We start from the raw sequence: 15,932 nt of genomic DNA on the forward strand, positions 1-15,932 counted from the left end.
GTATATGTTGTTTCTTTCACTCCATCCATTGTTGTCTTTTTCTGTATGACTGGATAAATCAGACTACTGTGTCTCCCTCCTCAGAGTATGGATTCTCAGGTATTCAAGTTTGTGAATGTAATAGTTTGACCCTCCTTCCATACTTTCTCTCGTTTTACTTAAACTGCACTGAAATTCAAATTTTATTTTTTATAAAGCCAAAAAGGAGAAGATATCCAAAAGTCAGTAGTATAGTATCCTATAGTTCTTTGATCTAACACTCACTCAGCTGACACATCAGAGCCAACCTGTGGCTCAGTCACCTGTGAACAGGTGGACTGGAGGAGGTGAGGATTGGCCTACTGTGCCCCTCCTTCATTTTTCCTCTTCTGCATATTCTCCTACAGCCAACAGTTTCTACCAGCATCCTGCTGAACAATCGCACCGGAGGTGGTCATTCACCCGCCCGGACTGATCCCATTTGAACAATTTACGATGATGTAAATGAATCCATCAACAATAGAGCCGTGTTAGTGCATTGTTCATGTTGAAAAGAAAAACATTTTAGACATACCTATTCCTTTATTAGTAACCCATCTATTTAAGAGATTTAGTCACAGGCCGTATTTCATGTTCCAGCTGCTACAACTCTGGAATTTCCCAACTGTTGGGATGATGCTGGGACAAAATACCACACTTACAATAGTTACTTAAAATGTCTTGCAGTTTTTATCCAAGTCTTCGTCTTTGCTGTGCAGAAATTCACATCCATAACTTTGACTTGTTTGGATTCCTTTGGAAACTAAAACGACAGTGAGGATGACTCCTGTGTGAAATCTCCACACCACACGTACAGCCGAATGATGAGAGGACAACTTTATACACAAAACATCAAATCTTTATTGAAAGTCACATTTGTGTACAAGAGAAAAACCGTGTCTTTGTACAGAAGCCGAGACTGAAGCAGTCGTTAGCGCCGCGGTCACAGGACCAATCAGGAGAACACGGACACGTCGGCGCAACACGCCACCTTAACAGCTAACCAGCAAAACTCAACTGCTACACAACTGCGCCTAGTGCACAAAGAAACACACGAGCAGGGTTAGCATTAAAAAAAGAACAAAGGAGTCAGTGTGTGTCTGTCCTGAAAAGGTTGGAATAACCTGACAAACACTGAGCTGCACAAATGTCTAGTTTGTGTTTTTTTAAATGCGGAAATTCAATGAAAAAGCTAAATAAACACACTGAAAATAAGAAGCTACAGTTCTACAGGGTAAAAGTGTTTCATGTCACTTTATCAGACAAGAAAAGCAGATGGAGGTGCGACAGAAAACAAATGGATGCTTAAAGTATAATTCTGGCTTGGTTCGGGCGGATTTCCGTCACTTTTTCAGAGATTTGGGGATTTAAGGAGCAGCGCTGGACGGCCTGAGCTTCCCTGCAGCTTCTGAAGAAGCTCCCGATCCGTTCTTTCCTTTGGAACACTTAAAATGACTTGTGTGTGACTCGTATTTTCATTAAAGCCGTCTCATCAATATAAATGTTGATTTTGTTGATAAGTAGGTAAAGTTTATCTATTAAGCGCTTTTCGCAGACAGGCAGTCACAAAGCGATGTACACGAAGGTTAAAATAAAGAAAACATTAAGTAATTTAAAAAAAAAGTAGTTTGTGTGTCGCTCAGGAGCTGCTGCAGCTTCCAGGAAACGCAGTAAAGGACTTCACCGTTTTCCTTCTGCTGATTTAAATCACTGTATTTCTTTAAGGTGAGCTCATCTGAGGTGTCACCTGCTGCGTGTAACAGCAGGCCACACCCCCACGCAGACTAAGTCCACATACAGCTGTGAACACAGCCATCTCTGGAATTGCATCAGGAAGTGAAACTGCCGAACCAAACACGCTGCGCTCGTCGTGGAAATGGGCGCCGTCTTTCCACACTACACCAGGCTCCGTTCACAAAAACTGGAATTTTAACTCACAGACACTTTAACCTGCTTTGTGAGTCTTTGGTGTTTTAACAGTGAATTCAGATGCTGATTTAAAGAGCGATCACTGGACTGTGGTGGTTCTGACTGCAGCTCTGGGTTTGAATCTGGACCTGCAGGGAGCTCAGTGTTTGCTCAGGTATAAACGCTTTCCCGTAGCCCCACCCCCAAGAAGATCTACACATAAATTATCCTTTAAGCATTATTTTGTGGGCCTGTATCACAAAGGGAGATTACAGCTAATTTCAAGCTTAAATTAGGTTTTCTGTTATCATAAAGGACAGTTTGGACACAAAGGACAGACCTTTGTGTCCAAACTCAACGAAAAACATCAGATGTATTATTATAGAAGGTTTATTAATATTAGAAACTGAGGCGATTCACCCATCAGGCCTGAGTTTTGTCAGCAATAATAGTACACAATTCATCAGTTCACACATGTGACTGTGTTGCAGTTATGACACCTTTGTGATACAGGCCATAGAGGAGATGATAATATGAGAGGAGTGGAACATTCTATCTTATGAGCTTTCATTTTTAAATCCAGGTCTGAACACACCATTTAAACCGTAATCGGGACATGAAAAGGAAACAAAATCACAATAAATCAGCGAAAAAAAGGAAATGAACCAAAGCACAGAAGACAAAATAACCTTTCACAGCTGGACTCTGGTGCTTGCGTGGGAGCCGGTCCGGGAGGTCACACGTCTTTAACCGAAACTGTGAATCAAAGAAACGTCAGGAATAAAAGTTAAAGAAAGTACCAGCTGACACAGAAAGAAGCATTTTATACGAGGCTGATCAGAAACGTGCAAATTTACACGTAAAATCCAGATCACTGGAGCAGAGATCGTGATCGCCTTCTGTTCATCGAACTCTCATTTTACTCTCTGGCTGTGATCACGCAGAAATATTTGGCGACTTATTTTAGGGTTAGCTACTTTATGCCCATCTGAGAAAAACACAGCACACATGTGGAGGAAGCCCTTGCTCTTATTTTGAAAGTTCGGCACCTGCTTGTGGACCAGCTCGCGGTCGTTGTTGCTCAGCTGCATGAGCTCTGAATATTCTGGACTGCTTTGGACCACAGCAGCTGGTTTTACTCCTTCTTGCAGGCAGCTGGAACCAGCTGGCTCTGGTGCTTCACATCTCATTTTACTTCCCTGCAGGACGTCCTGCTCAGGCCGCTATCTCGAGCTCTGCAAACTTCAATGGCACCGCTTCAGACCACAGCTGCTGTTACCTAATTCTTCTTCTGCTCAAACAAAACCTGCAGCAGCTGGAAAATCATCGAGTTCTCTGAGTCTGCAGAGGATGATGAGGACTGCCAGCAACAGGAGAGGATGGACCGGTTAACGAGCGTCCACGGGAGCCGATTATTGCTTTAATATGCATGGCATGAAGTTCAGGTCACAAGTGTGGCGCAGTTCCTTTTGCAAGCACAAGCATGCGTCGCCTGCACAGCTAAGTGTTTGAAGTATCTGCGCAGGAGTAAAACATGAATACTACTGCAGAAGGCGTGGGCGTGCGCACCGTCAGGTACAAACATCTGACTCTCCAGCGAGCCCCTGACTGTGTGGATGAGCACACGAACTTTCAAAATAAGAGCAAGAGTCACCAGATACACCTGGAGAGGCCAGCTCATGTAAAGTCACCCTTCTCTATCTAATGTGCACAAATTCAAATGAGGTGGAGCTAAGAGGAAGTGATGCAACCCTTCGAGCACCACAAACCGCCGCTCCTTTGTGCGCAGTCAGAACAGCAGACACACATACCTCAACACCACCAAACCAACACTGACTGCCTCCACCCTGTTGCTGCAGCTCGCCACACACCTTGTACCTGCTCAATCTGCCTCAGCTCAGCTCAAACACCACCTTAGCAAACAGGATACCGCAGCTTGGGGAGGAGAGAATTCCACATTTTGTTTTTTTAAATACACAACTTCTATTACTGAAAAGTTTAGAAACTTTTGTTAGACTGGGAAAAAAAAATCCCCTGCTGATCATCTGAGGGAAAAATGTGTGTATCTAATAAAATGGCCGCTAACGTTTAAACTCACCTCTACGAGGTTTCATTTCCATTTTCTGCTGCTGACTTTGGCTGGCTTTTAGATCTCGACCTGGACCCTCTCTTGGAGGAAGGGGTGCGGCTTCTGGACCTGGACCTGGATCTGGACCGGGACCTAGACCTGGAAGGAGAGCGCGCCTTGGTCTTCTTGGTCCTGGGAGAGCGGGACTTGGACCTGGAGTAGGACCGGGACCTGGATCTGCTGTAGCGGGACCGGCTTCGAGAAGGCGTGCGGCTCCTGCTGCGGGATCTGCTCCGTCTCCTGCGTCTCGGGCTGGGGGAACAGCTGGATACATTCAGTGGGTTGAGTTACAGTCAAAGAAAAAAACAGCTGGATCTGAACTGAGGAGAACATGAGCTGCAGGGCTGGAGCTACAGTGAGCAGAGCTGGCAGTCAGGAGCCATCTGGTTCTCCTGGTTAGCTCTGAGCCTCCAATCAGCTGGTCTGAAGAAAACTTCCGGTCTTTATTTTAATCAAATAACTCAAATTTCTGGATAATTAAATGCAATCATTGATAAATGGTGGGAGTCTTAATTACAGTGTTGTGGGGAAAGTAAATGATCCACATTCAGTCACGCTCGCTCTGCACACCAGAGATCCGGCCTCTCCTTACCTTCTGCTCCGCCGTCCGCTGTACCTCCGGCTCGGTCCTCCTCCTCGCCGTCCTCCGCCGTAATGGGAGTCGGGGGGTCTGCCGTACCGGGCCATCTGGACCCGCAGCTCCCGCCCGTCCAGCAGCGCGCCGTCCATGGCGTCCATCGCGTCTTCGGCGTCCCGTTTGTCGTGGAACCGAACAAACGCGAAGCCCCGGCTTTCCTTGGTGTAGCGGTCTCGCGGGATGTAGACGTCCCCTACCCGGCCGTACTTCTCAAACACCCGGCGGAGGGCTTCGGGAGAGGTCCGGTACGTTAGATTGTCCACTTTGAGGGAAGTCATGCCGTCGACGTCCGGCGGAGGCCTGCCGTAACTCATGCTGCCTGGCGCGAGAGGCCCGGGAAGCTCCCAGAACAGTCCGGAAAGTAACACAGATTGCGCCTGCGCGGCTCAAAACGCTACGCAGAGACAGAACGGAGCGATTTAAGCAGAATCTCGCGGATCTGGCTCAGTTTACTGCCGCCAAAAACACAGAGCACGCCACAAATTTCTCCGAACCGCGCCGAGCCAGCAGCGACTAGAGCTTCTTCTTCCACGCGGAAAACAAACGGAGTGTAATCCGCTCCCGAGCGCCACGGTGCGGTGATTGCAGTCTTTACACTAAACACGAGGAAACAAAACAAGATGTTTTTATTGGGTCATTCTACGATGTTATGTTCTCTCTGATAACTTAACAACCCTTTTAGTGGAAAGCTACAACTGTAGCTGCCCCCACCAGTGTGTGAATGCGAGAGTGAATGAATAGTGTTATTATAAAGCGTTTTGGGTGCCTTGAAAAGCGCTATATAAATCCAATCCATTATTATTTATGTAGTGAATTATGTTGTTGAAAATTTGATTTCAAACTGTTGTCTAAAACACAAAATAATTCCTGAGAACTTCCAGAATGGCATTTTCTCTTATCTCTCTTATCCCAACTTCCAGAAAAGCAAAGTGCATAAAAAAATAACAAAATAAGTTAAAGTTCACCTTTAATTGTGTTGATATCTCTCTTATAACTGTTTATCAACATCTTTTATATAACAGTAATCACAGGCTGTAAGTATCCCACAACATACATGCAGCCCTGTTACTGAAGCCTGTAAAGAAGAAACAAAACAGTGAGACTACAAAGTCCTGCGCTGACACCAGACGTAACCCAGAGACAGTCCTCTTTGATATATATTAGTTACAACATTTATATGTATATTTATTACTTTTGTAATAGTTTGAGCTAATATAATAAATTGTGTATTTGAGTAAAAATTTAAAAAATCAACAACCCTGGAATTAATAAATACAAAAGCCAGTGTAACTATTGAGAAGTTGCTAGGTGCATTTTGAAAGTGTCTGACTCTGATAACAATGTCATTAAAACTGTTTCATTAAAAAAAAAAAAAAAAAAAAAAGCTTAGCTTTGATGGATATAACTTTTTTTTATTTTCACATTCATAAATGTAAATTTCTAAACAGAAAACCTTATTTCCTTATTTCCTCACCTTTATGATGGATGTCCACAACTTTAATTTAATAAGCCCTAATGAAATTATGTTTTAACACTATCAGACTTCTAATTAAAGACACAGTTAGAACTTCACTAAACTAAACATTAGTTCATTCATTCATGCTTGATACAAAAGCTTCTTCAGTTTTTGCTATTTTCCTCTTGTTTTCTGCTCCCACTCACGCACTTGTCTCTTTTGTGTTTAAGCTCTGATAAGTATGACTGTATTGTATTTATTTTAAGTTAATGAGTTTGCACTTTGTTCTTTCTTCGAATAAAGATCTATATTAAAAAATTAAAACAACAACAACAAAAACTCAGAAGCGCGGTTAGCCCACAGCAGAAGCTTACCTGTGTGTAGAAAAAGCAGTAGGTGCTGATGATGCCACACCTTCAACCGCCACAACCTACTGCTGGCTTCATGCCCCAAATCAAGATGGCGGATGTCGTAAACTGGACAATGTGATGTCCACGTTGCAAACATACAGTTTTTTCGTGCGTGTGTGCGTGCGTGCGTGTGCGTGTGTGTGTGTGAGAAAAATAATATAAGTATAAATATAAGTATTTTACGAACATTTTATTCTACAGCTCCTCAGACGCCTAATCATTCTTCTGGACGAACTCGAGAGCTCCCCTACAGAACAGGAAACCCAGACGGTTTAAATATAATAGATGTAATATTAAAAAGAAATAAAACGGAAACGGAAACCAAGAGAAACGCCTAGCTCGCGGGTTCCACAAGAGCGGGTTGCGTGAGTTTCTTTCTGCGCATGTGCAAGTTTTTAGCCGTTTCCTTGTAGCAGCGCCTGTTAGCCTGTCAGCTGATTTCACTCACATGACTCTCGTTTTAGTTTCAGGTCAGTCCTGTTTATCGGTGCTGTGAAAGGGCTCCGGGAACCAGCTTTCCACGGCGGAAACATGGTGTTAAAGTTGGTTTAGGATCCGAACGGTGATAATAAATGGCTGCGGGGGTTCCCACGAAGAGCTGACCGACTGAGTGAGGAGAAAAGCGGGCAGGTTAGCTCAGCAGCGTCGGCAGATTTGGTGAGCTGATCACGGCTAATTTTCCGGGCACAACTGCTCTGTAAGCGTGACACTTAAAAAACTAAAAATAGTCTCTTGTCATTGGAAATAGTCTGGAGCATTTCCGCATTATGCATTTCTAGCAACGAGCAGCAGACCGAATCTCGTTTAGAAATGTCTAAATTAAACGCTCTTTCCTATAAAAATAAGATAGCACACAGCTGTGTTCATTCACCCCAGACGGTCTTCTTTATAATTCGGCGTACATCACATCAGTCACACTACACTGCTTTGAAGGCAGTGTTGCTTTTTATCTTAATTCTTTATCAAACAAACGCAGAAAATGGGTGTTTGCGGTAAAACAGGCGGGATTTAAATGTCGCTTAGTTTTATTGCTGTTGACTGATTAAAGCTTCATAGAGACATATTCTGACATGTACTTCTTTTGTTTCTATTCTCAGATGAGCTCTTCACACCAACAGTAGATTATTATTATTATTATTATTTTTGGTTTTTACTTCCTCTGGGAGTTCAGATAACCTCCAGAATGAGTCCAGAAGGGAAGAAGCTTTTAAACATCATCATCCTCGGTTTCGGCTTTATGTTCATGTTCACAGCCTTTCAGACATGTGGCAATATAGAGGTAAGTTTGTCACTGACCGCACTTCTGTCAAAATTAAGTAAACTTTACATATTATAAGTCATTTTTTCTTTATCTTAACAGCAAACAGTGATCAAGAGCTTCAACAGCACCGAGTTCCACGGGAGCGGATACACGAGGTAAACAAGTGTCGGCTGGTGGCACTTTCTCAAATCGAATCAGTCGCGGCCAGAAAGCGCTGAGGGGTTAATTCAATCTAAGGTTAATCTTATTGAACCGTCAGAGTTTTCAGGAACCTTCCAGAAACCAAGAAGTGAGGAGACCATAATCACCGTCGATTATTTAAAGCTTCCAGCTGATTTTAAACAGTGAAAAGACGTCACATTAAAGTTTAAAACGGAGACGTTTCACTGTTTTTGTTGTTGTTGTTTTAAATCTATACTCATTTCAATTCGGTGCCAGCAGCAGAAAAAAACAGAAAAGCGTTCAGATGTCTGCAGAAGGCTCAAAAAACAACTTTCACCAAAAAAAACAAGCTAATGAAGGAAGTTGTTAACTACCAACCATGTGATTACAACCACATTTCCCATGATGCCGTATGAGTGGATCAAGCAGATCATCCGGAGTTTGTCAGTGTTCTGTGACCAAAGAGTTCAAGAGCATTTAGATGAAGTAGAGGGCTTCGTTAGTACGTAACGTTAACAGAGGCACAGCCTTGAAAACAGCTGATTGGTGGAAAGCACTGCAAGGCCGTCAGCAGGAACCTAAACCGCTCGTTTTTCTTCTGTGCTGGTGGTTTAAAGTTTGGTTTTGTGCACTTCGCGTGGCTTCAAATTTTAAAAATCCATCAATTAAAGCGAGGTGCCTGACTGTGCTCTACCTCTCGCAGCATGGCCATCATCTATGGCGTTTTCTCTGCATCCAACCTCATCGCCCCGTCGGTGGTGGCGGTCATCGGGCCCCAGCTCTCCATGTTCTTCAGCGGGCTTTTGTACAGGTACCTGCACACTCGCATCCACTCTTTTCCACCCCTTCAATAGAAAGCAAACCTCCTAATTCATGCACTGTCGTCTTCCACAGCCTGTACATCGCCATGTTCATCTACCCGTACACCTGGAGCTTCTACACGGCGTCCGTGCTGGTTGGAATAGCAGCAGCAGGTAAAGCAGCAGCATCCCTCTAGCCCTGATATTTGGAAAAGAAGCTTGGTCTGTGCACATATCTGACATTTTGATTTCTGCACTCTAGTGCTGTGGACAGCTCAGGGGAACGTCCTCACCATCAACTCCACGGACAGCACCATTGGAAGAAACAGTGGTATATTCTGGGCGCTGCTGCAGTTCAGGTAAACCTTCAGGAGTACATAGTCAGGATATAAGCGTCGATGACTCCATGTTGTCCCCAGTTCGGTCTAACAGCCAAACCACTGCCGTACTTTCCCATAAACCTCAGAACGTTTCAGATTCTGCTAATTACCACGTCAGCAGGCAGACCATAGACTGTATATAAAAGATGGATGTAGGTTTGGGGTCTGCCTGATGTCCAGCCGGGGGCGACTGTTGTGCCTGTAATAAGAAATCTGATTGGATATAAGCCTTACTGTCACTATGAACAGGTCAGAGGTCACCCAGCTGTACGGGAACCACGGTAACGATGGCGAGCTTTATGGCAGAGCATGTTCAGTGCAGCATGCTGGTAAATATGATACTGTGGTGCTCGTGAACAGCTCTCACCGTGAGTGGCTCACGTGAACAGGAACGGTGGATTCTGAAACTCATGACGCTCTGTGGGAAGTTCAGTCACATGATGATTTCTGTGCACGCCTTTTTAAACATCCTCCCTCCCTCTCTCTGCAGCTTGTTCTTTGGAAACCTCTACATCTACTGCGCCTGGCACGGACACGTCCACATCACAGGTCTGAATCCAGCCGTTTTCTTTGAGCTCTCTGCCTCACACTTTTATAGCATTAACTTCCTGTGTGGTCGTCTCATGAAAAGCGTCTGACTCATGCTGTTCCTCTCAGACAAGGACCGGCAGACGGTGTTCATCTCTCTGACGGTGATAAGCCTGGTCGGCTGCTTCCTCTTCTTCCTCCTCAGGAAGCCTGATTCTGAATGCTCTTCCTCTGCTGAGGCGACTGAGCCGCTGCTGCAGGAGGAACCCTGCGACAACACCGCAACCAGGTGAGCACTCAGGTGACATTATGGTTTGTGTCTGTGTACGCAGAGGCGTGTGCAGCCTCGTGGGTCAGGCGCTGATTGGATGGAACAGGACGAGGAGCAACAACAGAGCAAAAAAAACCCCAAAAACGCTCAAAGATCACGAGAGACTGCACACGCCGCTGCAGCGGGACTCTCGTTGTTTCAACCTTCAGCTCTGTTAGAGCGCCTCTTCACTGCCCCCTGCTGACAGAAAACAGCTACAACATGCAGACTGTGGTCTGCAGGCGTAGGGCCATCGCTCAAGAATGGAACGGATGTCATTTGGGTGACTGAGTTCAGGAAAAGATGGAGATGTCTCTGCGTGTTGCTTTTTGTTATTAAAGACCTGGAAATGATGCATTTCAACAAAATTCAGTTTTATTTTAAATAATTCAGCTTTTTAAGACTTTATTGTGACAGAACGGTGGACAGGCGGCAGGGAAAGACGCGCAGTAACACAGTTTCTTTTTCGTTTCTTTTTTTTCTTTTTCACTATGACCTACTTCGACTTCCTGGTACCAGGATTTTTTTTTTTATAATGCCTGCTCAGCCACTGATTGGTCAGGGAGGGACGTGACTAGAGGAGTCATCAGTGGGGCCATCAAAGCTCCATTTTTAAAAAAGAAAAAAAAATCCAGCAGTGAAGGAAGTGTGTGCACGCGCTGCCCGCCGCCTTCGTGGGCTCTCGTGTTTCATCCTGGGAAAAAGCTGCAGAGCGAGCAGCAGGTGGACCCTTAGCTCGATGTCCTCCATTGTTGCTCGTGTCTCATTGAAATGAGGGCACAGGACTTTCTGCCCGCTTTGCCTTAATGACCCAGTTGGAATGGAAAATGAGTGAAATGCAATAGAGCTGAGTCGAGTAGATGCTAGCGGGAAATGACCCCGGTGTGGATTCAGACCCCACCTCTGCATCAGCCTCACCTGCTCCACCCGGCGAGCGTTCACGTGTTTACGGCTGCTACAGAAACACATCTCCCGATGTTACACTCACTGACAAATATATGGAAGCTTTGAGCGTTTTCACTGCTGTCGTTGTGGTTTAAAACACAAACAGGCTGTGATGTGGAGTGGGCGGGTCCGACTGTGAAACTGCAAGCTCATTGGCTCATCACTGTCCAATCACACAGATTGGCTGCACGTTCAAACACGGCCTGGGATGGCTTCACTTCACTTAGACACGAAGCTCTGATCTCAAACAGTGAAATGATTCGTAATTTAAAGAAAATGAGAAAAATGAGGGTATGGAAACTTTTTCTCAGTCATTAATAATTCAGGTGATCAGTGTGCTGCGTGAGTTACAAGTACATTCAAAATTAAAATTGAGATGCGTTTTAAATAAGAGCTCCGTGTATTATGGGAAGTAGATTGTTAATGTTCAGGAAAATTCTTTTTCTTTCTTTCCCCTTAAAAGCTGGATGGGTGCCGTGGTTCTCTGGTCCACGGGAGGAAGGATAATTATTTCAGAGGGACTGTGGAAATGAGACGGGCAACCTTTAACTGTAAACACCATCCTTTGTGGTCTTTTGTGCATTTCTTGGGACACCGTCTCTGGGATACCAAGGCGGCTCAGGAAGGAGGGCCCAAATATAAATATGAACCTTAGAAGGTCGAGGGGCCGAAACTTTCACGGTGACTGTTTAAATGAGCATGATGGACCTCCCCCTCTCTCTCCTCTCTGCAGCTCGGGATGCTCTCACCTCTGCTCTCAGGCGCTCGACGCGTTTGGTGAGTTTCTGAAAAAATACCCTCGCTTTCTCGCTGTAGCTGAAACGTCCCGAGCGGCGTGTTAACCTCTGCCGTCCTGTCTGCAGTCAAATCGTGTAAGCTGTTCATCACCAGAGAAATGCTGCTGCTGGGCGTCTCCATCGGATACACAGGTGGGTGGAGACGAGCTGGGCGAGGAGAGGACGGTCTCCTCCTTTAAGTCACAATCAGATATGTGTTATGAAAATAACTGAATGCAAAAAAGCTGCTCAGTGCACATTTAAACACGACTGATACTGAAGCCCCTCGAACTGACCCGATGCCTGCGGCTCCGTCAGGTTTGGAGCTGACCTTCTACAGCGGCGTGTACGGCACGTGCATTGGCGCCATGATGAGGTTCGGCCAGGATGCGAAGAGTTTGATCGGGATCTCTGGGATCTGCATCGGCGTGGGCGAGATATTAGGTGAGTCATCTTCATTCGTCTGAAGGGAAAACGCCGCAGGGCGAGAACAAGGAGACGAGCTGAGTGTTGGGTCTCTCCATCAGGTGGTAGCGTGTTCGGGATACTGAACAAACGCATCGGCTTTGGGAGGAACCCCATCGTTCTGCTCGGGTTCGTCACCCACATCATCGCCTTCTACCTGATTTTCCTCAACATCGCCAGCGACGCTCCGCTGGCCCCGGAAGAAGGAACAGATCTGGAGGCCTTCATCACCCCCAGGTAAAGAAAAATCACGTGAGGCGCTGAGGTGTGAGTCATAACGACAAAATTGACTTTTAAAAAAATAATTTGTTATCAAACTAATAAAAAAGGAGAGATGTTGATGAAAAAATATAAAAAGGTTTTAATATATGATTATTGATAAATGTGTGTGCATTTAAAATAAAATCGAAATGACTGAAATAATGCAAATGAATGGTTGTTACCTTTTCACAATAAAAGCCTTGTTCTCTTTCCCCGGAGCCTCCGTTACGAGCCCTCTGACTGTGTTCAGACTTTGGTTTTCTAAACTTATTTAAACGATGCTGTCGGGTTAACGTTACCATTTGTGTGCCTCAGCGTGGGCGTGGCCTTGTTCTGCAGCTTCCTGCTCGGTCTGGGTGACAGCTGCTTCAACACGCAGCTCCTCAGCATCATCGGCTTCATGTTCCACGACAACAGCGCCCCCGCCTTTGCCGTCTTCAAGTTCATCCAGGTGACACAAACGCTGAACAGGAGAGTGTATTGTTTTACAGCTGAGTTTTATTTTGAATTAACCTGTGTTTGTCATTTCCTGTGCAGTCCATCATGGCCGCTCTGGCCTTCTACTACAGTAACTACCTGCTGTTGCACTGGCAGCTGCTCATCCTGGTCGTGGTGGGGTTTCTGGGCACGATAACCTTCTTTAAGGTGGAGCACATGGCCAGCTCCAGCAGGCGGCAGTCGGACTACGACAGTATCTGAGCCGGGCCGGATGACGAGGGCACAGCTGGAGTTTTTTCGCTCTCCACTGCTGGAAAGGAAAAAAACCTCGCCCAGGGACGACCGGCCCACAGACTGATCCTAGCTGTGGTACATTTAGATTCTGAACCCGGGACCAAACGCTCCTCCTGATCTCAGCATTTACCCAATTAAATCAAACGGCATGTGTGACGGTGGTGTGCACGCCTCATATACCTCGTTTAGTTTCATAACCAGACTCCTCCTTCTTGTGCACTCGGTCTGTAAATAAACTCTATTCAAGGCAAAGAGAGTAATAATCCCACTGCTCGTGTTGGCGTCACGCTGTTAGTCCTCCTTCAGTGGACCAACTTCCATCTTGACAACAAATTCTGTGAAAAGCCCTCGGTCATCTGTTAGAAACATACAGGAGAGCTCCACGGAAACCACACCCACCTGAGGGGGAAAATGGCGTCCAGATCACTGAGCCAATCACTGAGCAGTTTTAAAAGGTTAAACATATTTGTAGGGTTTTTTCTGGATTTGTTGACAAGAAGAAAAAGGTTTAAGTTAAACGTCTATACTCTATCTGCACAAATCCAGCTCTGGTTACAGCCAAATACTGAAGGGTTGTCACTCATGGGTGTCTCATAAATATTTTCTTCCTTCTAATGTTGGAGTGAAGCGGTCACAGACTGCGATTCACGCCACATGAGGCAGTTTTACTGTTCTCGGCTGTTCGGCTTTAAAATTAAGCCGTTTTTATTTAAAGAGAAACAAAAAGAAGTCACTTCTTCTGGTGTCAGATCCACGTTCACCCCTCGTCTTCTGTTCTTTTACACGACTGGTTTCGCTGTAATGAGATCCGTGTCGTCAAAGTGCATCTCTGCGGTCCAGGAAGCAACTCCGAATCAGGCGTGGCTGACGCGCTCGGCTCAGACTGCAGAGCAGACGATGTTCTGTTCGTGCCTCTAAGGACAGGAAAAAGTTTTTGTTTTTTTTCTTCCTCATCTTTGCTGCTTTTCTCACCTCTTCGTGTTTAACAAAAAGAAAATAAAGTCAGGGTTTTTGGGGTTTTTTGTTTTTTTTCTGCGCTGATAGTGGCGGACAGAGTTGAAGCTACACAGACTTTGACCTGAAGGGGAGTCTCAGTGATTTGGTATCTCTAACATTTGGTGGCTCACACGGGTAGGTGTCTACAGTAAAAAGAGAGGGAAAAATGCTTGTTCCTACAAATCCCATAATGCAACATCCACTGAACTGTTTTTCCCTTCCTCGTAAAGGCACCCTGTGCAGTTTTTGCCCACTAGGGGGTGCTATTTGACTTAGTTTGAATAACTTTTGGTAAACGTGACGATGGAGGTGCCACCAAAAACATGAGAAACAATCATGGGGAGATATCCAGGGTTTTCCTGCATATAGGGGTGAAAAATCTGTCCTTCCACTAAAAGAAAATCACCAAAACTGATTGTTTTTAACAGCTTTTACTCTAGAAATAAAAAAAAAAATGAAATGGCCAATAATAAGAGGACATGCACTTATTAATGTGGTCTAAGGAAATGCAGACTTTTTACACTGACTGTACGTAGAGTGGTCATGCCTACATGTGCAGCTCACTTCCTTAAACCACATTTTAACTCAACCAAATGAACTTCAAAATTTCCCCATTTAATATTAATGATCGAGATTAAAAATATGATTAAACTAAAAGAACACAAATATAACAAACTGTGCCCTCGTTCATCTTTCTACTCGTCATCTGACTCCCCTCTGCCCGTCTTGAACTGAACTTAATCGTTCCTTTGGTTCAGGTTTAGTCAAATGATAAATTCTTGTTTAAAAATAGTTAAAGTGCCACAAAATGAGTCGAAGCAGTTGTGATGTTCTGTTAGATGGTGCAGTGAGTTGGTATAGCCTTTAACCAGTTAAATCATCATGATATATTCTCACTTATGATGGTGGACTGTAGCTCAACACGTGAAAACACTGCCACCTAGTGTCTGCAGCGTGCACAGGGTAATCACAGAAGGTATCTTTATTGAGGTCAAGCCTGTCTGGGCTGCTGCTCAGTGCAGATTCACAGTTTCACTCTGGTTTAAACTGATGTGACGCCAAACAGACACAGCGTGACATTTGAGCCTTAATGCTTTTTGTAATGTTGCCATGGTGACGAGGAGCAACTTCAGACATGCTGTAGTTTCTTTTTTTTCCTGTTCCAAGTGTCAAACAACGAATGGCCGTACACTATTGTAGTTAATTTATTGCTGGGAGTCGGGTTTGCTCAACTTTGGTTCATGTTGCTACTGCAGTGAACGCAATCAAAGGATAAATAAGGGAAATGTACCAAGATGATGATTTTATACTTGAATGTAATTAAAAATGACACCCAACCTTCTGCCTGCATGTTTTTCTTGTCAATAAAATACTGTTTTCTGCATTCATTGTGTTTACATGGAGAGCTCCACAGCTTTAAAGACGGAAACACGAGATGATCTGAACAGAGCCGTCGGTCACTTCAAACAAACCTGGATCTTCACTGACTTTTGAGTTATTTGTGTGTGTGACGCTAAACCAAAGAGAAGTTCCTCTAATGTCCACAGGAGGCTCCAGCAGTAAGTCAGTCCCCGCAGACTCCTGTGTTAAACCTCTGCAGCAGCAATAATCATGCTTACTGCCTGATACACAAACTGTTCTGGGAGAGAGCTGATGTGTTTCCAAGGGTGATGGAAACTGAAACTCAAGAAAAAAATCTAAAAGAATAAGACATCTGTGAGCTATATCAGCTCTGTGATATGAATGATTTTCACAGTGA

At 44.8% G+C, this 15,932-nt stretch overlaps 2 protein-coding genes across 7 annotated transcripts; one reads left to right on the top strand and one right to left on the bottom strand.

Annotated features, from left to right (window-relative positions):
- Positions 1 to 855: 855 nt before the first annotated feature.
- On the bottom strand, positions 856 to 6,487 carry srsf2b (serine and arginine rich splicing factor 2b). 5 transcript variants are annotated; one of them, XR_014892285.1, is made up of 5 exons: positions 4,647 to 6,487; positions 4,025 to 4,318; positions 3,798 to 3,861; positions 2,616 to 2,682; positions 856 to 1,052 (listed from the first exon to the last, which is right to left on the bottom strand). XR_014892285.1 is itself a non-coding variant. In XM_085272258.1 (3 exons), exons 1-2 carry the CDS (start codon positions 5,003 to 5,005, stop codon positions 4,027 to 4,029), a joined length of 651 nt encoding a protein of 216 aa, XP_085128384.1. In that variant the 5' UTR covers positions 5,006 to 6,053; the 3' UTR covers positions 856 to 2,682; positions 4,025 to 4,026. The 5 variants fall into 5 exon arrangements, 2 of the variants coding, with proteins under 2 accessions (XP_085128384.1, XP_085128385.1); XR_014892283.1 differs by having other exon boundaries at positions 856 to 2,682; XR_014892284.1 differs by lacking the exon at positions 3,798 to 3,861 and having other exon boundaries at positions 4,647 to 6,061.
- Positions 6,488 to 6,930: 443 nt separating this feature from the next.
- On the top strand, positions 6,931 to 15,557 carry mfsd11 (major facilitator superfamily domain containing 11). Of its 2 annotated transcripts, none has more exons than XM_085272257.1 (14): positions 6,931 to 7,254; positions 7,655 to 7,836; positions 7,918 to 7,973; positions 8,684 to 8,791; positions 8,875 to 8,954; positions 9,043 to 9,139; positions 9,651 to 9,709; positions 9,818 to 9,977; positions 11,677 to 11,720; positions 11,807 to 11,872; positions 12,038 to 12,163; positions 12,247 to 12,421; positions 12,761 to 12,896; positions 12,983 to 15,557. In XM_085272257.1, exons 2-14 carry the CDS (start codon positions 7,741 to 7,743, stop codon positions 13,142 to 13,144), a joined length of 1,365 nt encoding a protein of 454 aa, XP_085128383.1. In that variant the 5' UTR covers positions 6,931 to 7,254; positions 7,655 to 7,740; the 3' UTR covers positions 13,145 to 15,557. The 2 variants fall into 2 exon arrangements, with proteins under 2 accessions (XP_085128383.1, XP_085128381.1); XM_085272255.1 differs by having other exon boundaries at positions 6,931 to 7,214.
- The last annotated feature ends 375 nt before the right edge of the window (positions 15,558 to 15,932 follow it).

This window comes from Mchenga conophoros, linkage group LG4 (genome assembly GCF_057382185.1).
Source record: "Mchenga conophoros isolate Kocher_MC1m ecotype Shallow Benthic linkage group LG4, M_conophoros_male_GT1.1, whole genome shotgun sequence".
NCBI lineage: Eukaryota > Metazoa > Chordata > Actinopteri > Cichliformes > Cichlidae > Mchenga > Mchenga conophoros.